This window comes from Durio zibethinus, chromosome 24 (genome assembly GCF_047325235.1).
Source record: "Durio zibethinus cultivar Kanyao isolate XHJ-2024 chromosome 24, ASM4732523v1, whole genome shotgun sequence".
Lineage (NCBI taxonomy): Eukaryota > Viridiplantae > Streptophyta > Magnoliopsida > Malvales > Malvaceae > Durio > Durio zibethinus.
In genome coordinates, this window is record NC_143185.1 from 1,840,106 (window position 1) to 1,862,129 (window position 22,024).

Genomic DNA, 22,024 nt, shown 5'->3' on the forward strand with positions numbered 1-22,024 from the left:
AATATAATTACTAAATACAAATTATCATAATTTTTAAATAAATCATCTCATACCTAATATTCTCTTGATAAAAGATGATCTATTAAAGAATTCTTTTATACAAAAGATGATCGATTAATGAATTTTAATTTTAATTCAATTTATTTATATAATAAATTTTTAAAAAAATTATATTATAATTTTAAATTTTAACATTTACAATCTTTTTTTCCTTTTTTTAACGACAAATACCCTTTTACTTCAAATAGGCATAATATGAAAAAGAAAAATTAAGAAATCATAAAATATATAAAATAAGTCATATACTTTTTTTTTCTTTGGTCAGAGGAAAAGTCATATACGTCTAAAACAAATTGTACATAGGATCCAATTGGTCATGGTTGTGAAGATTTTGAGTTACCCAGGAAAGCTACAAGCATAGCTTTCCAGCTCATATGATATTTTCTTCACCTGTGGCTGTCATTGAAAATGAAAAAAGAAAGCAGAAAAAATCATATTTCTCTACTGGTAAAATTCGTGACAATTCACATTAAAGTATTCCCTACTGATGAAATTAAATTCGTTCACAAATTCCATCGATAATCGGTTAGTAAAAAATTTTATTTTTAAGATTCCGTCGATAATTACCAATGAAAAAATTCAGTAAAATTTCATCGATATTAACTGTAATTTTGGTAGTGTCACCCTTCTCTTTCATCATCCAAACTGTGTAACACTGGAGTAAAATGGAAAGACACCCAAAATTTATTTGGTGAAAACAGTATCCAACAAAATTTCCATTAAATTTTGAACACTTCATTTCCCTTTGAATTTGATGTTAACATGAGTTGGAAAGAATGTTAATGTTCAGACGAGTACCCATTCTTACATGAAATCATTGATTCCTTGCCGTTATACATTTAACCAAGTCTAGTATTCGACAATAATCGAAGAAGAGGGAAGAATCTTTACCTTCAAGTCCATCTCGATGATGTCTGTTGCTACCGGTAAGGTTGTTACATGGACTCCCACCAACAACAAGGTCGAATCCACCAAATCTATTCATCAATTGCTCCAACCGATCACCGTTCAGTTCTTGCACATCTGGTATGTCAATCAAATTTCCCCTCTGATTCGTTTGCTCCCACCAACTCCTAACAATGTTTCTGTTCACTTCTGATTTCTCCACTGCTACGACATTCTTCAAAGGGATGCCAAGTCGGTGGAGGGCAACCTCTGCACCACCAATACCGGAGAAAAGAGACAGGAGATTGATACCATCGGGGAACATGTCTTTTAAGACTGATAGATGGTAAGCCACTGTGTCGACCTGAAATAAGTTATTCTATAATCATAACACCACAAGCATGGATTCATGTATCTTGAGACCAAAAAATTACCCCAAAAAGAAACAATCTTGTAGAGGAAATGACATTCATGTATTGTAACCAGTACGACACAGGAAATTGGCAATGAATATGAAAAAACAAGGTAAGAATCACACCTGGAATGAGTTACCAAGTGATTTATATCTATCGGTCCGACTAATTCCTCCTCCCCTAGTGTGGTTTCTAGGGAAACCGAAAAGCATTTCCACCTCATCAGGTTCAAGTGGAGCAACCTTATTCCTTCCCACCCAGACTAGATTCCACTTTCTGCACTCATCAAGAACGAACTTTTGGACACTCAAAGGTGGCTCATCATCATAACGTTCAAGAGCCTTGCGGATCCTTTCTGTCAACCTTGCGCTCCCTATGCATGTTTGTAAGCAGTTCAACTTTGTTCTTGTATCCCAGGAAGGCCACCATTTCCTGGTCAATGGAAAAGCTTCATGTATGGTGCGTGGTGGAAATGGAAGAAGGGGAAATCTGTTCTCAATTGGCAGATTATGAACATAACCCCTTTTCCTTGCAGCAGCACAAAAATACTTTGAATCAACAAACTCTGGCTCCACATCATATAAGAACCGTGAAATAGTGTTCCAAACGCCTTTTGGAGCAAGTGCCACATTCTCATAGTAGAAATAAGGAGGACCAGTAGCAGCTTCTGGAAGTGTTCTCTGAGTTATCTGATCTGATTCAGTAGGGACCCCAAAACCAATCATTGGATTTGGAAGATGAAGGGCATCATCAACTTCATTAAGAAACCTCTTTTCAAGCTTCATCTGCTTCCTCCTTTTCCACAAATCGTAGTCCAAGTTTCGCCTCTTCTTGCGATTAGAGTCATTGCCAAATGGCTTCTGTTAAGTTGGATGGAAAATCATTGGTGTAAACTTTACACAAAATAGGAGGAAAACTACAGCAAATTGAAATTTTCAGTTAATTAAAAAGAAAATATGAAAGAACAAACTAAAAAAGATTTAGAAAGAGTATTACAAGTCAGAATTCTTAGAAAGGGGAAAGAAACTACCTTGTCTTCAAGGGGAAAAAGTGCATCGGCAGCCTTGGCCATTTGAGCAGCACATATAAAGTCTGTCAACTCTGCAATTGAGGAGTCTGGACCTGCAATATTTAAAGAGTTAATGTTAAGGTACGAACTGAGTGTAAGAACTACATCCCTCCCTCTTACAACTTAAAAAGGCCCAGGATAACACCTCAAAAGTATCACAAACTTCTACAAAGATTGAAACCCAAGTGTGCTACCTAGAAAATTCATTGTTGAAAACTAGCATTCAAAAAATCACTTGGGTTTCTCTACAGGTACAAGCCATTGGGGCAAGTTTATTAGGTTACATTCTTTTCTGCAGTAGAACAAAATGACAACTTATTCTATTCCTTTTATGTTCAATCAAAGATGACAAATATGAAAGTTCACCATCTTCAACACATACAGGTAAATATAGTGGAATATCCTACGACCCTTTTTTTTCTTTCTACTTGAAACTTTGATAACCTATGTACTATCAGCAAGAATAATGAGCAAAGAAATTTCACAAATATGAAAAAAAAAAAACACACACACACCACATCTCTCCATAGCTATTGATGCCTCCGCCTTTGAGTACCCCATTTTCGTCAAGTACAACAATTTCCTCTCCTCATCAGAATCAGGATTCATGGTTTCCTGAAACATAGAAATATAAAAAGCAAAAACATACATAAATAATCTGTAAGTGAAATTTGATAAAATATTCTGCTTTTGTGTAATACAGATAATTATTCACTAGCTAAATTATAGCATCTATATAAATTCAAATTCAATGACTAAAGGCCATAATATATTATCCATGTGGCTAGAAAAATTAAAATACAACAGCTCTTTAAACTTAAAATTTTCTCATTGGTATTAATGTAAGTTTTATAAATGTTTGCAAATTAAGCAAATGAAATAATAAATGTAACATTAAAGTTTAGATACCGCAGTCTCAGAAGAACTATCAATATCTGAGAAATCATCCAAAAAACTCCCTTCATAATCTGATGAGCAGTTACTAGAATCAGCATGTTGCTGCATGGAAGCAGATTTTTCTAGAGCCTGCAAATTTTAAACAGGTCTCATGACAAAACAAAAAGAGTAAAAAACTACTACGCAAGATACTCCAACAACTTGCAAAGACAATTCTATTTGGGGAGGATTGGCAAATATCACCTGAACCACTGAATATGTAGGTTTGCCATTGCACTAAAATCAAGATTACTATACACACAAAGTAGATTTTTCTAGGCACAAAAGCGAGCTTCAGAAAAAAATGTTCACCATACAAAGGGACTTGAAACAAGGTTCAGGTGTATAACTTACTGAATACGTCAATAGAGTCTCCAATATGGAATCTGTATTTCCCTCCCCTGAAAATATAGAGAACAGGATTATAGATAAAGCAGTTGAGGTGAAAACTGACGTCTAATAAAATCAGAAAAGACCATTACCGTTTTCCTGAACTGCTTTGAGAACCATTTCTTCAGAGAACCCCATACCTACAAAATGATAAATCAACTTGGAATTTGAAGAACTAGCCAATGAGCTTGCCTTCATACCAAAAAGGGGAATCAAGAATTAATAATATTATGAAATCTGCAAACTAACACATCAATAATCTAACAGTAAAAATTCTGCCAAGAGCATGTGCAGCAACTTTCTAGCATCGTGATGCACATAACTAATAAGCATCTTACAAGGACAGACAATAACTCACCGAGTACTGAAGGAGAGTCTCAAGTATCAAATTTGAGTTTTCTTGTCCTGGACAATAGTCAAAGCAGAATGATAAATGAGTTTGTTGAAACTTCAGCTCTAAGTGAAAAAAGACCTAGCAGCTTTACCATTTTCTTCAATTGCTTTGGCAACAAGTTCCTTCGAAAACCCCATTCCAACAAAATGATCAATTAACTTGGAATTGGGAAAATCTGTAGACGAGCTCACCTTTAGACAGTAAAAGTTAACTATGAGTTAGTTATGAAATTACTTTGTCTCTTAACCATTACATGCCTAGAAAAGTTGCATGCAAACTACAAGATAGAAGATTAATTGCCTGCAAACATAAGTGGTATATGTGCATAATTAAGGTAAACACCAAAGTCAAAAATGTTGAGCCCAGTGATTAAATGCAACATTTTTACAGTTCTGGAGGCTAATCAATGAAATTTGAGCAAAGCACATCAATAATATCACCAACTAAATAGAATACCAATGAAAGATTCAAGCTTTTAATAGAAGAAAAAGTACAGACTTCAGAATAAAGCAGTACATGAAAAGGAGATGCAAAATTAAAGAGGCCTCTAGTAAAAATTACCTAAAAAGTCAATGCTCCATTATCTCAACTAATTCCCACAGGAACTCATCAATTAATGATCACTAGCCAAATGTACAATGCTTCTTTGAAAATTACAGATGACAGATAATTCCATCATACACCATCCTTATAATCATTAAAATAATTTGCACCTTAAAATCCTGATCAATACAGCAACTGCAATACTATTCCCTAATGCCCTGTGAACTAATTACATATGAATATGTACCTCTGCTGACCCCAAAACAGCTTTTCCATGGGGAAGTGACACTTCCGAGCAGGAGGAGATGGCATAATTATCAATTTCCAGCTCATCTTCAGTATCCCAGTCAAAATTATCTGCATCACCACCACAACTATTTCCATTCTACAGAAATTACAGATGAACAAAAACATGAATGATATCAGATTAAGAAATACAGGAATAATATTAAAATGACACCAAAAAATTTTAGAAACAAAACTAAAGAGTACCATTTTCCTTGAGCTATAGTACGGCCCAAGAAAAGTTTATTAATCTGTAAAAGAAACAAATGAAGATAGATCAGAAGCCAGGGTAAAATATCAACACAAAACCAAAAATTAAACAATTTATCAACAGCCAATCTATGTGCAAGTTATTAGATGCAATGCATATAGAATTTGCTAATATTAATAAAGGATTGAAACTCAATGACTCCTATAGAACAATAACAGCAACAACAAAGTAAGCCTTTTTACATTAAATAGAAACAATCATATCCTCAGTAACCTATGAAAGTTCAAGGTCCATTTCCAACAATCTAAGCAATCAACAACTTAAAATGCAAGATGTTCCAGCTCAAGTCACTAGATCAAATTAAAAACAAGGAGGCTTAACCATCCACATCATGAAGAGCTTAAGAATTTCCCCCAAAAGGACATTATCCATAAAAAGAGAGTCAATGTTTTTTCTATACTAACCCTTAATATATATTGTTATTATAAAAAAATCCAAATTAGTATATAATATAGATAATAAGGGAAAAACTTATATAAAGTTCTTTACTTTGTGAAGTTCTTTATTAAAAATAATTTAACAAAAATTTTAATAAAAAATCCAAACCGATAAATTGATAGAGTTCAACGAGAAGATCAATAATATATAAAAATAAAATTATTGAAAATATCGTTTATAATTAAATTTGATCGGTGCTTATTTAATGGTAAAAATTTTGTTAAAATTTTTACTAAAAATGACTATGTAGAAAACATATCAAATTTATTAAAATTTTTTCAAAATTTGCATACTTGATATATGTAATAAAAACTTTCAATCTATCAGTTTTAATTTTTTATTTTAATTTTTATTTAATCAGTTTTAATAAAGAACTTCCCAAGCTTCACTAAAAATACCTGTCTAAAAACATATCAAAATTTATTAAATTTTTTTCAAACTTTGCATAGTTGATCTATATAAAAAAAACTTTCAATTTATCATTTTGATTTTCGATTTTAGTTTTTATTTTATCAGTTTTAACAGAGAACTTCAGGAACCTCGCTTAACAAACTTTATGTAAGTCTTTCCCCAGATAATAAACAGTCTGCACAAAATTCGATGCCAAAATTTGACTCTCTCTTTCCCAGCTGAGAAAACTGAAGCAGAAAAAAGATAGTAAAAAATATAGCTAGAGTTTAAACAGCAAAAACAAATCATTTCTCGCCAACCAAACAGAAGCAAAAAGAAACGCATCAGCGAAACGCCTAAACGTACATTAAACCGATAAAAAAAATTGAAATCAACGGAAACAAACAGTAATTAAAGCTATAATCAATTTGTTAATCAATGAAACTTACCTCGACGAATCGAAGATGAGAATGATAAACTGATCCTGAAACTATCTCAAAGAAATACAACAAATGCAGTCAAAAAACAAACCGTAAAAACGAAGAGCAAAGCTTAATCATGCAAAGAATGAAAATAGATTGACAAAAAAATTGGAGGTTTTGGTTCATGGCAGCAAACTTTTTTGAATTTGTTTTCTTTTCTTTGAGAGAGAAAAGAAGAGAGTGACGAAATTGATTGAGAGAGTTGTTGTATTTGCGGTAGGAGCGAGGTGAAAAATCGAAAAAAATCGAAAACTTATTTGAAATTATAGCATTTAGTTCGATTTGGGTTTTATTTTTTTATTCAGTTTAATATTAAATGATTATATTAAATTTAAATTAAATTTGGATCGAAAAGTAAAGAATTAAATTTAATAAAATTATATATTTTTTAAATTTTATAAAATAAAAAATTATTTTATATTTAAAATTATTTAAAAATATTAAAATTTTAAATTAAAATAATATTTAATAAATAAAAATATTTTTTTAATTAATTTTAAAAAAAATTAAACCGAATTCAATTCCACCTTAAATAATTTTCATCCCAGCTTTACGGTGCGAGAATCGGAATTTTTTGGCGGAACAGTGAAAGAAATGGTCGGTTAAAATCTAAGGCTTCGTTTGGAATGTATCGCACCCTTCAGTGTGATGCATTTATTATGAAAAAAAGTGCCAAACGCGAATTTGAAAGCCAAATAATATTACAGTGCGTTTTATTTTTAATCGATCGGCCACTGGAGTCTGTACCTTCAGTCCATCTCCGTTTCAATTTCTTTAATTTTTTTTTCGATTTGTCTCCTTCGACTTAACAACTTTTAATTTTTTTCTTTTTTCTTATTCTATTTTTTATTTAAAAAGTATAAAGTAATTTTTGTTAATTTAATATAAAAATAAATTTCATTATTATACAATTAATTAATTAATTAATATTTTAATTATTCATTAACAAAATTATTATTTGATTTTAAATTTTAAAATTTTTAATTATTTATTAATTTTATAAATATTAAGTAATTTGACATATTAATTACATAGAATTTGTAATCAATGTCTTTAATAATCAATTTTTTTATTAAAATTTATTTCATTTTTTTCGTTGTTTTTACATTCAAACATATATTTTATCATTAATTTTATTTTATCGTTATAGTAATTAATTTTATTTTTATTATTATTTTTAATTTCATCCGAAATTAATTTTATTATCCATTTAAATGAACTTTAAGTGTTCATTTGAATTTAACCGTAATTTTAATATGATTTAATTGAATTCATTGTATAATAAATTAAATTTAAATATTAATTTTAATAAAATTTATTCAACATAAAATTTTTATTAAATTTTTTTATTAATCATGCTTATGGTAATTTTTTTCAATCACAATTATACTAATTTTTATTATTATTTTTAATTTCTTCCTAATCAATCTCATAAATAGAACATAAGACTAAAAATTTTCAGTTTATTTTCGCTTTGCTCGATCAGTAGTACAAAACATTCGTGCTACTACTAGGGTCGTTGGCTAAAGTAATAATTTATAAAAAATTAATTTTATGACTTTTTAAACTAGATGCACTTGTTTTTAAGAAAGAGAGTTTTTTTTACCATTTTTTGTATGGGGTTTTAAACTTTAATTTTATTTATTTGGGTTTTTGAATAAAATTTTTTTGTTATTTTTGTTAAATAATTTAATTATAAATTTAAGATAAAATAATAATATATGTATGTACACGATCATGTGAGATTAGCTTTTCTCTCTTTTATTGCACTTGACAATATCATACAAATAAAAGAGGTCATTGGTTTTTGAGATTGTTTGGTTATTGAAAACTCAATTTTTTCAAAAAATATTTCATTTGGATAATCGACAAAAGAATTTTATTGTATTTTATCATTAAATTTTAAAGGTTTTTTTGGCAAAACAATAACTTTGATGTTATAAAAATTTGTCTATCTTCTGTCTAAATAAAGAAAAAATAATTAAAATTTAAAATTTATTTAAAATTAAAGAAAAAAAATCTTGTACTTTAAAAACGTGAATGTTTGTAAAAAAAAATCATTAGAGAATTCTTGCTAATTTAAAAGAAAATCAAACTAACAATATTTTAATTATATTGTAATCTTTAATTACAATAATTACACTAATACATTATTGAATTGCTTTGGAATGTATTTTTGATTAAGGAAATAAAAACCAAATGAAATAGTATAAATTAAAAGATGATTTTATAACTCCAACTTGAAGAATTAAAAAAAAAAAAGTTAAAATCTCACATTTCAATGGCTTGGAAGTTGGATGTTGACGATCTGTTTCTTTTTTTTTTTTTTTTTGAGATAAAAGATGGGGATGATGGGTTCGAATTTTTATTTTATATATATATTTAAAAAAATTTAATCATTAAATAAAAAATTAAAAATTTTTGTTTCACTTTTATTCATAAATGAATAATTAACTTTTTATTTTATTTTAATAAATATGAGAAAGATATTAAAAACTAAAGAATCACATTTTGAAACACAACAAAAAAAATTATGAGAAAATAAATTCATGAATAAAAAACATTTTATTACGATAAATTATAAAATATTTCTCGAACCAAACACACCCTTAATTTATTCAGAACAACACGTGATATTGTCTGCTTTACTTTACTTTTCCTTTTGTCATTGTGCTAGATTCTTAATTTTGCTTTGGAAATATAAGTAGGGGTAAACACGTAAATTATTAAAATATTAAGATTAAACATTTTATTTATTTATTTATTTTTCTCATAAAATTTTATGTTGTACTTATTCTATCATAATCTTTATTTTCATAAAATTTGAATAGAATTATTATAATGAAATAATGAATGAAAATAAAAATAATGAATAATTATATCATTGATATTAATATAACTTAAATTTTATATAAAAATTTCTAAAAAATAAGAAATTTGGGAAAAAAAAATATTTTCCCATTCATTACAACTTATAAAATAAATAATACTCATTCTATCCCACTGTGTTTATTTCAATTGATTTTTTGGGATTAAACAAATTGAATTTTAACCATTGTTTTCTTGAATGATAGTCATCATCAAGGCATCATGAATTATATATCAAATGGAAGAGTGTTATATCCATATGCATTCTTGTAAAGAGGCTTCATGATTTATCATCTAAACATCATCAAATTGTTATATGTTGCAGGAAATATGGATGAATCAGGGTAAATGACACAAAAAAATTAACATATGAAACAATACTTCATTAGTTACATATAGGCTAAAATAACCAAAAAAAAACAAAACTTTGAATTTTACCATTTTATTTAAATAAAGCCACCATATTTTTATTTTATTTTAATAAGTTTTTAACATTTAATTTCCACCTAAATAAAATTTTAATGTTTAATTTGTATATAAATAAAATATTAATATAAATCAATCGTTCATTTGAAATAAAGATTTATATGGATACAAATTAAAGTATAAATGATTATTTTGATCCAATAAAAGTATAAAAGACTTATTAAAAAAGTGGAATAATTCATGAATTAAAGATAAATATATTTATCATTTTTGGTAAATTTTTTCATACATAATATAAAAAATAAAAAATTTAACATTTAGTCAAACTATACCAACAACTTAATATTTTTATTTAATTCATAAGGGTATTAAAAATGCATGCAATCTACGACATAATAACTTTTGAAAATACATAGAATGATTAGATTTGATAATTTAAAATATGATATAATAATATAATATTAAATATATATATATATAAGTAATATGATTTAAAATTTTAATAATAATTATATATAGGTTTAACAAAATAAAAAAACTATATTTTATATTTTTATGTCAATATGAATTATAACATATAATTTTTTATAAAATATAATAAAAGTATATAAAATATAATATTTTATATGATATAAATACAAAAATTATCAAATCTATGGATAACGGCTATGCTAAATTGGATGGATGAAACCCAAAAATTCAAGTATTTGTTGATTTAGTTGGTCATTTAAACTTAAAACATATCAGGTAATGAAGGTTTCATCCTTCAAACATTTATTACAGGCCAGACTCATGCATGATTGGGGTTTAGCTTCCCGGACCCAAGTCCAATTTAAGCCCAATTTAATGTGAAGTTGACATAATAATTTCGTTGCGTTGTATATAGTTGTTTGATATTAATATGTTCTCATATATATTGAAATCATTGTCTTTGTCATATACCTTGTTGATTATATTTTGAGATTTTATTTTAAAGGTTTTAAATTCAAATTTTATGAATAAAATGCCTTTTTTTGTAGTTTAAAGAACCGATGGAGTCTTCATATATTTTGAATTCGTTTGCTAACATCGTGAGATTCCCAAATCCATTGACTAATATTTGTTATGAGATGGATCATGAAGGAATGGATGTTGTCCTTTTAGATGAACTAGAAATTTCCATTGTGACTTAGCTTAATCGAATTGGCCTCGATCAAGCACATAAATCATGATAACACTTGTTATTAAAGCAAATATTTGATGTTATATTTGCACTATGGGCGACCAATCATGTGGTTTTTTTCCCTTATCTTTCACATGAAGGTTTTCCTTTTGCTCTATTGGTGATTTTCACACAAAAAACATTTGATCAAACAAAATGAGCGGCTCCAATTTGAGCTCTTTCTCTTATGTTTTGGCAAGCAATTGAAAACTCACACAAACATTGTCCTCTCTTTTCTTTCCCATACGAGACACTGCAAAATCCGAAGCAATGGTATCTTGGAGTTATCTTCTCAATTCTTGTTTTGGATAAGAAGTTGGGTGATAAAAGTTGAAGGTTGGTATCACTGCAATTGCTGGATCCGATATCATCCAAATGACCAAACTTCATATATACTCCATGTTATAGTTGAGATGCATACATGATATAAAATTTTATTTCTCTAAGTTTTAAACCATAAATGCAACATACGAAGATTTAATTTAAGAGTATATTTTCTTTAAGTGTAACTCGAAAAATATCAATAAAGTCAATGAGTTAGTAGGTATGCCATAACTACTATTGAAGTGAAGGTGATAGGAAAACAAGATCATGAAAAACTTTCTTTCTCGACCACCCGATAACATGTTAAGCAAGTGGATGTGAAACTTATAATGAAAGAAACCCAAAATTCAATTCAGTTAGAATTCATATAATTATTTATAAGAAATGGTATTAAGGAGGTTTAAATTTTAAATCTGAACATTTAAAGCTCATGATCATTTTCTTATTTTCAGACTGCAATTTCCTTTGCATGAAAAAAAAATTATAATAAGGAGCACGTGAAAACTTCCTTGCTTCCACTACAAGAGTTAGGCTCACGTCGGCCTTCAAGTTTGTATGGCCACGCACAAAATTGGAAACAAATGGAAAGCAAAGTTGAATAGTGCTATTCTTCCATGAGCATATATAGCCTTTGAAGTCGAAAGGACGTGTCGATATTCTATGGCTTTAGTTAAGTAACTCGTGGATATCTCTCTCACTATTAAAAGCCATACTTAATCCAAATTATCATATGGAAAATGCCAAGTACAATTTCTCAACCTCAACTATATAGAGATTAGATTAATCCAAATTAAGCAAAATTAACTCGGAGCCATGCGAAGGAAATGTACTTAATCTTAATGTTTAGTCGCCATTAAGCAACTGCATGGACCATATATCCTCCATGCTCCAACAGCTTTCATAATTTGATTGATCAACTGTGTGTTGTTGTCCTGGAAATGCTTCAATGTTGAAATGGTTAAATGATGATGATGTCGGAGAGTATGTTTCCATGAAATTTGTAGTACTATTGCAAGGCAATTGGCTTGTGCTTGCTTGATGAGCAAGTAAGTCAGAATTACTCTGAGAGGAGCATATTTCTGCTTGCTTGTTAATGTGTTTCTGGATTCTCGTCCTCCAATAGTTTTTTATTTCATTATCCGTCCTTCCAGGCAGATGCTTTGCTATTTTCGACCATCTGCATATTTATGTAAGCAAATTATTTTAAATTCTTGAAAAATTTATGAAGATACTAACATCAAATAATGTGATGTTGCAAAATGCAAATAACACATTATTATGGTGGAAAATCCAAACTCTAAGAGTCTTCAAATCCTTGTTAGTAGTCTCATTTGTGTAAAAGAAACAAGTAGCTTATAGTTACATTCTTCCATGGATTCTCAAAATTTAAACCCACTTTCATTTATAGTTATTGAGATTTGTCCAGCAACAATTTTTTCCAACAAGATAATAATATAATGATAATGTAATAAACCACCAAATGTCACAATGCTGATTTGTTTTTGATGAAAAGCTCCTAATCCTCTTTGGAATACTTGTAAATTTTCAAAGGGCAGACAATGTCTTAACTATCCAAAACAATAAGGTTTATGCATGTCTACTTCAACCAAGTATAAAATGCTTCTTTTTCCTCTTAAAACAAGTCTTAACATGTGTCCAATTGGAAGGGTTCAGCTTAAAATGGAAACCTCTTATTACCAATTTGGTTAGAAGTTGTACAACTTTTATAGTTATATATATCATTACAAATATAACTGGAAAATTCAAGAAAAAAAAATCAAATTATCAGGAATTTTTCGCAGCCAAGAAAAATTCAAGTACTGAGGGAGTTGTATAAAGAAATTTTGGTGGCCACGAACTTTGATGAAAAAGAAAACCCATGTGTTACAAATCTTTTGGTGGCTGAAAATAGCTCAAATCCCACGTTGCTAAATCCTCAAGAAAAGAGCAAAGGTGACCAAGATTTGATGCATAAATATGTAGGTCTCGGTGAAGTGCACTTTTTCTCTTAATCAAAATGAAGTTGAAGTCATAGCACACCAATGAAGAGGGGAAGAATTTTTTCTTTGTATTTGTTGCAAGATCAAAGGTAATAGGATATTAATTTATTTGTTCTATATGAATAATGCATATATACTTTTATATATATCATAATTATTTTTCTTTAGAAATAGTGTTATATGTTGAAATATGCAATATTTGTTATTGCATGACTGACCTATTTCCCCACTTAGCATGCAGTTCCATGATCAAGCATTGTTCTTCTGGAGTGATATTGCCTCTTCGGACGTCTGGACGAAGGTAATTCAACCACCGGAGTCGACAACTCTTTCCGGTACGCTTCAACCCTAACAAAAGTTACAAAAAAAAAGACATTTTTTTATCACTAAGGTACTACTATATCTGTTTTTCAATGAAATAAAAGCTTGAATCATTTGTACCATTTCCTTTTCAACGAAAAGAACTAATAAATTAACTATATGGATCAAATTTGTCTTTTGTTTATGAAAGGTTTTTTAAAGCTTCATTTCCCTATATTTTGCTTACTATTATATGTTGATAATTTACCCGCTGCTTTAGCAAGATTATTCCAATCTCCTTCACCATGGTTGGCAATGTAGTTGATGAGAATCCAATCTTCTTCCATGGTCCATGGTCCTTTTCTCACTTCAACTTCTTGAGAGTTGCATGGCTTTTTATCCATCTTTTCTTTTTGAAAATGAGAGAATTTAAGAGAGAAAGAGAGGGAGAGAGAGGAAGAGAATGTGATGCAAAAGAAGGTAGATGAGGGTTTTTATAGAACAAAATTAAGATGATTTTTAGTAGTCTTGTTGCTAATATATACCATTAGTGAATAGCTTTTAACCTAACTATTGTGTTAATGAAAACACATGCATGCATGGCCACATTATAGCCACTTCTTAACATATTTTATAAATATTATTATATATGAGTTAAAAATGAATTAAAATCATTTCTTAATTGTCAGATATTTTGAGAAGTTTTGAGGGACTTATTTTATGCAAAAAGAAAAGAAAAAAGGAAACAAAATAAAAATGAAAACAAGCAAAAAGATTGTATATATTATTACTAAATTATAAAATAAACTTTGTCATTGGTCATAGATTATTGAACATTTAATATATGATTGATAAGCAATTAAATTTTCAATTTTTATGTGAGAAAGTGGGTTTTAATTCCAATATAAGCTTCTAAAAAGAATTTTATATGAATGTTGGGTTAGCTGACTCTGAACAAATTGTTATATCTAAAGGAAAATATGAATGTGGAGCAACATAACTTATATTTTTCTAAAATTAATATAATTTATAGTTACAACTTGAATTCTTCAAAAAAGAAATTAATTTTAGCAAAAATTAAGACATGAAAATGAAAGTATGAAACCCATCAAATAATATATATGAGAATCCCAAGCCCTTTAATCTCATTGCACAAATTAGAATACATTAGAAATCTCAAAAAAAAAAAAAAAAAGATAATAAATACACTGAAAATCATAATTTAAACAAAATTAGGTTCTATAATTGGCTTGTCATTTTTTTCATTAGTGATTACTTTTTGTTTTTTTGAAGTAAAAAAATATAATTATTATTCTAGATTTAATTTATAAATTTTCCTAACAAAGAAATATAGACCGTCATTTGTTATATATGCATAAGAAACATACATGTGTGTGTGTGTGTATATATATATATATATATATATATATATATATGTACACATATATATAATTGTTTTGTGATTATAGTTTTGAAAATTACCCAAGATCATATGATTTAAATTAGGTATGAAAACGATGTTTGATTTGATTTTAAAGAGAAAATATGTGATCCAAATCTCATATCAAAGGCAAGAGAAATTAAAACACAATAAAGGACAAAATGGAAGTTAATTAAGAAGCACAAATAAATCTCAATTAAAAAGGTTAATTCCTAACTAAAAATCATTTTTAAAAAACTTATTTGATTAATTCATCACAAAACTCTCTTTTGATAACAAAAGTTGTTTGAGTTCTTTATCAATTTTAGCAAAAACTAATTACTCATGTTGTAACCCTCAAGTTTTCTTGATGCATGAAATTAGTATTTCATTTTTTCTTTTATAATTATTATATATACCACAAAAAATTATAAGTTCTCGTAAATCCGAAACTTACAGTCAAAAGTGACATCCAATAAATTTAAAATTTAAATCTCAACACATATAATTTTTTCTTTTATCTCTAAGTTATGACTTTAGAAAAAAAATTATGAGTCCTTTTATAATTTTCTGCAGTAAAAAAAAAAAGTTTAAAAGATCTCTCTTTGTCTAAAAAGTAAAACAATTTAAATTGAAAAAACCATTGTTTCTTCTTTAAAAAATAAAGTAATTTTCTTCTCAATTTTTTTCCCACAAAAGTAATGACATGTATTTTTTATTAATTGTTTAATCCTAACTTTTGGTACAAATGTATAACTATATTAGTGCTTGATATACTCTGAATAATACTTAAATACTTGGCTGTGCTTGATAGGAAAATACTCTTCAAGAGTGACCAAAGAAAAATCATGTGCTAAAACCCTTATTGGGAAAGTGTAAGGCCCTACAGCCTTAATTTTGGGCCACCATTTGTGGTGATTAGACTCCAAAGAACATAAAGGGGGGCCCCCTTTCCTTGTTTGGAGAACAAAAATTATTGTTTGCTTTCCTGATTAAAAAAAGTTGAAAGCAGGAAAAAAAGTTTAATGTTAGGTCAGAATATCATATTTTAATGAAATTTAAATTTTAGTTTTTTTTAATTATAATTCATAATAATACAGTTTTTATATTATTTTAATTTAATAATTTTAATTTAATTATTAATCTCATCAAATTTTTTCATTTAAAAATTAACAAAATTAATAATTAGACTAAAATTATCATATCAAAATAATATAAAAATTATATTTTTATGAATTATAATAAAAAAATTAAATTTAAATTTCATTAAACTATAAGGACTATTATCATAATTTCACCTTAATGTTTCTCTCAAAGCATATTCATGTGAAAATAATCAATAACTTGGCTTAATTTTCGTTTTTTTTCTTTTGTTTTTAATTAAAAAAAAAAAAACTAAATCTCAGCCATACATAAAATTTGTGGCTAATATTTGGATTATAGGCTGTCTTCAACCATGGAGAAAGTTGATGGACAACAAGATATTTTTGGTTTAATGATGTTTGTTTCCAAATTGCAAAATGAAACCAACTCTTTAATTTTTTTTTTCCGATGATTATTGTCTAGATATGGAGATCTGTCCAAGTTGTATCACATGGATACACTTCAAATCCCAGTATTAAACAAATAAATTATTATTTAATTAATTATTCCGAAATTTTTACTATATTTAATATCCAAAGCATTCACTTAATACTAAATAATCTCCTTTATTGGATTGACTGGTTGAATAGGAAATCAAAACTCCATCAGTTTAATCTTGGGTCGGATTTTTCACATAATTATAAAAGAATAGAGTTGAAGTACCGCATAGATTTATAGATTTTTAATATTAATTCAAGTGATACCTATGTTTTATGTGATGATCTAATATTTATGGTACACATTCGTTGCATAGCATGCTGCTTGAGTATTGGTTCAGATGAGATCATCTATGGCCATGACTCTAAATTTTGATGCTAATGTCCTAAGCGGAAGTGGTTGTTCAAGATGCCTCAAAGAAAGGTTTGTGAAAAACAGCTCCGTAGTCTTTGGTTGCATGGCTCTGTAAGATATCCAGAAACTTTCAATCAGGTTCTGTCCTATCTATGCTGTTAACTTTCTCGAGCTGTTTCCTGGGAAGACAATCAGGTTCTGGACATCGAGGGGCCTGATCTGCCATCCATGGCGAAGTCCGACTGTCTCTTTACCCTGTCGATAACCTGATCATGATCAAGTTTGCCGGTGCAGGGAAGAATAGAACACGTCAGGCAAAAGTCAAATGTGAATTAGATGAAAAATACAAGTACATGGATGGTAGGCACAAAATACAGTTACAGATCCCAACCATTTAGTGCCACAATTTAAAGAGTCCTAATCTCCATACGAAAGCAAAATACAGCAGCCACAACTCAAGTCCTGACTGTCTGGTTGAGATTCACAGGAAAAAACAGGCTAGTCATATATATAACATGGAAGATAAATATGGTACGTTAGCACAATTTCTTTGCACCGATGAACATAGGTCGTTCAATTTAGAAGCCAAGAAAGGGGCACTGCTTTCGAGCATGTTCTGGTATCAGCTTGGCCAGAAGCTCCAAACTCGCTCCTTTCAGCTCTAAAGTGTCATCATTGGCAAGAGAAGCGTTCAGTAAGCAACAATTTCACGCGTCTAAAAATAAAAGTGGATAAAATGACTTACCTTGAGGTTTGAAGTTGAATAATGGAGGCAAGGGGCGACCGTTAGGAAGGCAAGCATTAGGATCACGAAGTTCATCAAAAAATGGATGGATACAGGCCTCTAACTGCAAATATAAATTAATCATATGGTATTTAGATAAAATCAGAATAGAAATCATGTGAAAGTTGCATGGTTCCACCAAATGTTATTGCAATAACATCACCCTTTTCAACAGGGCCCAAATTACAACAATTAAAACAATTTCATGAAAGCTCGCCACAAAAGGAAACAACTATGGTCGAAAAAGAGAACAATATAACCACAGCACCGTATAATGAATCATTTAAAAGTGTTCAAGCATTTTGAGTTAAACCTCGATATTAGTATGTTCTAAATCACGAGCAACCAAGTAAGAAATACTTACTGCAGTGCACCTTAGATTTGGAGAATATTGAAGAAGTCTTGAGACAAGATCTACTGCTTCTGGAGGCATGCGCTTGTGAAATATCTGTGATAAACTTAAAGTTAGCCGGATTGATTTGTAATAAGGTACAAAGAGATATAATTAGTGAAAATTGATCAATAGAGAAACCATTGTGCTCACTTTATGCCAAGGATGAGCCTTAATTTGAGGGAATTTGAACTCTGTGTAGTTCGGATTCATGCATTTTATCTCCTCTCGAGTAGGAGTCCCAAGTACCTAAAAGGAAATTTAATTCAGCTCATTAACTAATTAACAGTTACATCAGATTTTTGGTGCATTTAAAGATACAAACTCTACCTCATGCCACCAAGTCCAAAATGAAAAATACCTTAATAATCTCAACAAGTTGATCAACTCCACTCTCACCTGGAAAGAGAGGCTAAAAGTTCGATAGCCAAAAGAGAGAAGAAAACATCCATGTTTAGTTCACTTTCTACTTTACACTTGGTATAAAACTATAATTTTCTAGCATTGACGAAAGGAACCTGTCCAAGAAGCAATTCAGCAAGGACACAACCAACAGACCATATGTCAATTGCAGTTGTGTACTCTGTTGCCCCAAATATGAGTTCAGGTGCACGATAATATCGAGAACAGATATATGATATATTTGGCTCGCCTTTGACCTGTTATAAGAAAATGGATGATAAGCAATACAAACACTGCATGGAAGAAAAGTAGTGATAGTTATAATGAGTAAACTCAAGCATGAGAAGGAAAAGAAACAAGATATATAGTTACAAAAGTTAGAAGATCAGGTAGAACACCAGTTAAAGAATGTAAAGCCTAAATAATGCATGGAACCGTGTATAACATTTTTGAGAAAATGACAACTCCATGCATGTGCAAATTTCAATAATTTTAAAAGAAAAATCCTACTCATATCAACAATGAAACCAAGCAACATTGCAATTTTCAAATAAGAATTATGAAATAAATAAGACCATACCAGAACTTTTGCACTTCCAAAATCACATAGCTTGACCTGATGAGTATGGGGGTTAACCTGCAGCAACAAATTTTATTGCTACATACCGTTACTATCTAATCATAATGCAGGACAAAAGTGAGCTTCAGATGCAAACCAGAAGATTCTGTGGCTTAATATCCCTGTGGCATACACCTACACCCCCATGGATATATGCCAAAGCTCTACAAATCTGCCAAAATTCATTGCATACATAAGTCAGAAGATCAAGGTTATGAGGGGACAAGATACCTCGACCATTACAAGTTCCTCATAATCACACAAGAAAGCTAAGCAGGTACTAAGTATTCACATTTAAAATTTATTTCATAGTAGGACAACAGAGTTAAATAAGCATTATTGATAATAAATGTCTCTTATATAATGAAAAACAAACGTGGAAGTGTCGAAACACGTGCTTCTTAAGTACCACTAGAACCAAAATTGCAGCTGAAAATTTGGCTAAAGCATTTTACTCTAATCAAAACTGAATATCAAAGAGGATACACCACAGATAATCATTGGAGCCATGATAATAAAAGTGCAACTGCAACCATGATACAGCATCGCCATCGATAGGTAACTGCATACCATATTTCCTGAAATTCTCACAAACATATTCTTCTCCACTTTTGTATACAATATCTACAAATCATGTTTCAACTATTACTTAGGGCGAAGTCAAATATATAGATGGCTCAGATCTATTACCTGGTACGTGTAGAGTTTGACATATATCAGAGGCATTCGCTGATTTGCTCTACTATAGTGCTTTGCTACACGATATACAGTCTCGGGAACATATTCAAGCACCAAATTAAGATAGAGCTCATCCTTGTCAGTTGTTGAAAAGAAGCAGTGCTTGAGTGACACGACATTGGGATGATCAAGTAGGCGCATTGTTTGCAGCTCACGGTTTTTATATCTCTTATCCTGTAAAACCTTCTTGATTGCTACAGTTTCTCCACTTTCTAGACACTTAGCCTGCAAATATTATACACACATAAGGCTGTAAAACTGCATCTGTAAGCTTATAATAGAGGCATAGAAAAAAGGCCCTTGCGTTTATGATTCAGAAGTTGTAATCAAAACATCACCTGAAATACAATTCCAAAAGAGCCCTGACCTACAACACGCTCAGCCATGTAACTTATCGTCTGCAGGACAGTACAAAAGGAATTTAAAGATAAAGGGGTGTAATGCATGTTGGTTTCTCCAGCACTTCTTACTTCACAATGATATTAAACTTCGAAAAAGTGAGAAGTTGTAGTCTTAGATGATGGGATTAATTAGATATGCATTCATATTTTGGTTGGTTATCATGGAAATATAAACCATGAATCCAACTCCAAAGATCCAGTCAACCGATGCCATTATATGATAAATATAAAATACGTTATAAAGGAAGCATGACTATGTACATTTTGTAGAAACTGCAACATTTTTCGGTCTAGCATGCATTTCTCATTTTCTTTCCAAAACAGTACTGATAAATTATATGAAAGAGACATAAATGATAGTATGATATATTGACTCTCATAACACGTGGGATTTGATTACAATTCCACTTAAGAAAATATATACCTGCTTGGGTTGACCATTTCTACCTCCAATAGTAGTAACTATAATATGTCCTGTTTCAGTACCATTTCCATCCACCACTGTTGCTTCCATTTCCTGACACACAAAAGTTTTGGTACATAAAAGAAAAAAAAGTTTTACCATAAAGAGACAATACATCATATAGAGATTTGTGAGAGGAGAAACCTTTTCAACTTTCTCATCCTTGATCTTCATCTCATTGATCTCCTCTGGGAGTTTGTCAACGAAAGTCGTATTAACAGTAGGTTTTCCAACCGCTGAAGTGGGCGCCATACCAGTAGAAGCCATATATGATATCTTTATATGAGCACTATGTTTGTAAGCTTGTTCACGGGCTGTATTTAAGAAAAGTGCATTTATAATCCAGCCAAAGACACAAAATCAAGACAATCTAACTCATAAATAATTTCCATAAGCTAGAAAAGAAAAATCCCCATCAAGCAGAATAAGGCACAACAGACAAACTAAGGTACGCCACTGATTTCGTCCCTTACAAAACATAAACTAGCAAACATTGTTGTTCAAAATGGTAGGAAAATTTTAACTGAGATGCAACAAACAAACTACAAACAGAGAAAAAAAAAACATTTCAGACCACTTTGATATTCTAAGAATGCCCACATATTCACCACAAAAACAAATTAAACCAAAGAAAACACAACAATATCGCTTATCCATGAAATGCCAAGGTTCTTTCTTAAAACAATACACAGCGTTGAACCTCAGCTTAGTGGCTTAACTAAAATATTTTGGATAACCAATAATTTTTTTTAAGAAATAAATTTTTCTCAGTTAACAAACAAAGCAAATTATTTGACACAATGCACATAAAACTTTCCACTAAAACACAAACATAATGGAGCAATCTAATGTTTTAAGTAAACCAACTTTCAAAACCAAAATCTTCCTTTTCCTTCTCTTTTCTTCAACTTTCTTACCATCCAAACAAAACTTCCAAAAAAATAATTAATAAAAAAGTCTAACCTTTGAAGCTGCAGATTCCCTCACATTTTGCAAACCCTTTGATCCAAACAAAAAAACGCACCAGGAAAATAAAATCAGAAACAAACTATATGTATATTTGCTTAAAAGTTCCTTTTTTTTTTCTTCTTACAAAAGTTTGACTTAAGTAAGACTCTTTATTTCTCTTTGGATGCTCTTTTTTTTTTTATTCTGAACCGAAGCTGAACGGACCCCAAACTGATTTTATTAAATCT

The 22,024-nt window shown here is 29.7% G+C and overlaps 3 protein-coding genes across 6 annotated transcripts; all 3 read right to left on the reverse strand.

Annotated features, from left to right (window-relative positions):
* Positions 1-773: 773 nt before the first annotated feature.
* On the reverse strand, positions 774-6,835 carry LOC111316630 (DNA (cytosine-5)-methyltransferase DRM2-like). Of its 4 annotated transcripts, none has more exons than XM_022918665.2 (12): positions 6,524-6,835; positions 5,183-5,226; positions 4,938-5,075; positions 4,239-4,338; positions 4,112-4,158; positions 3,846-3,945; positions 3,718-3,764; positions 3,337-3,453; positions 2,943-3,042; positions 2,389-2,480; positions 1,484-2,218; positions 774-1,309 (listed from the first exon to the last, which is right to left on the reverse strand). In XM_022918665.2, exons 2-12 carry the CDS (start codon positions 5,183-5,185, stop codon positions 875-877), a joined length of 1,914 nt encoding a protein of 637 aa, XP_022774400.2. In that variant the 5' UTR covers positions 5,186-5,226; positions 6,524-6,835; the 3' UTR covers positions 774-874. The 4 variants fall into 4 exon arrangements, with proteins under 4 accessions (XP_022774400.2, XP_089609864.1, XP_022774402.2 ...); XM_089753738.1 differs by having other exon boundaries at positions 3,846-3,893; positions 6,524-6,793; XM_022918667.2 differs by lacking the exon at positions 3,337-3,453 and having other exon boundaries at positions 6,524-6,793.
* A 5,240-nt stretch (positions 6,836-12,075) lies between these two features.
* LOC111316632 (MYB-like transcription factor EOBII) lies at positions 12,076-14,160 on the reverse strand. The gene is made up of 3 exons (XM_022918670.2): positions 13,944-14,160; positions 13,594-13,723; positions 12,076-12,552 (listed from the first exon to the last, which is right to left on the reverse strand). Exons 1-3 carry the CDS (start codon positions 14,077-14,079, stop codon positions 12,219-12,221), a joined length of 600 nt encoding a protein of 199 aa, XP_022774405.1. The 5' UTR covers positions 14,080-14,160; the 3' UTR covers positions 12,076-12,218.
* A 3,180-nt stretch (positions 14,161-17,340) lies between these two features.
* SK13 (shaggy-like kinase 13) lies at positions 17,341-22,004 on the reverse strand. The gene is made up of 13 exons (XM_022918669.2): positions 21,792-22,004; positions 20,973-21,142; positions 20,790-20,882; positions 20,303-20,362; positions 19,917-20,189; positions 19,324-19,398; positions 19,188-19,244; positions 18,724-18,864; positions 18,567-18,617; positions 18,359-18,454; positions 18,179-18,262; positions 17,776-17,878; positions 17,341-17,691 (listed from the first exon to the last, which is right to left on the reverse strand). The coding sequence occupies exons 2-13, from the start codon at positions 21,093-21,095 to the stop codon at positions 17,609-17,611; spliced, it is 1,239 nt and encodes a 412-aa protein (XP_022774404.1). The 5' UTR covers positions 21,096-21,142; positions 21,792-22,004; the 3' UTR covers positions 17,341-17,608.
* Positions 22,005-22,024: the final 20 nt, after the last annotated feature.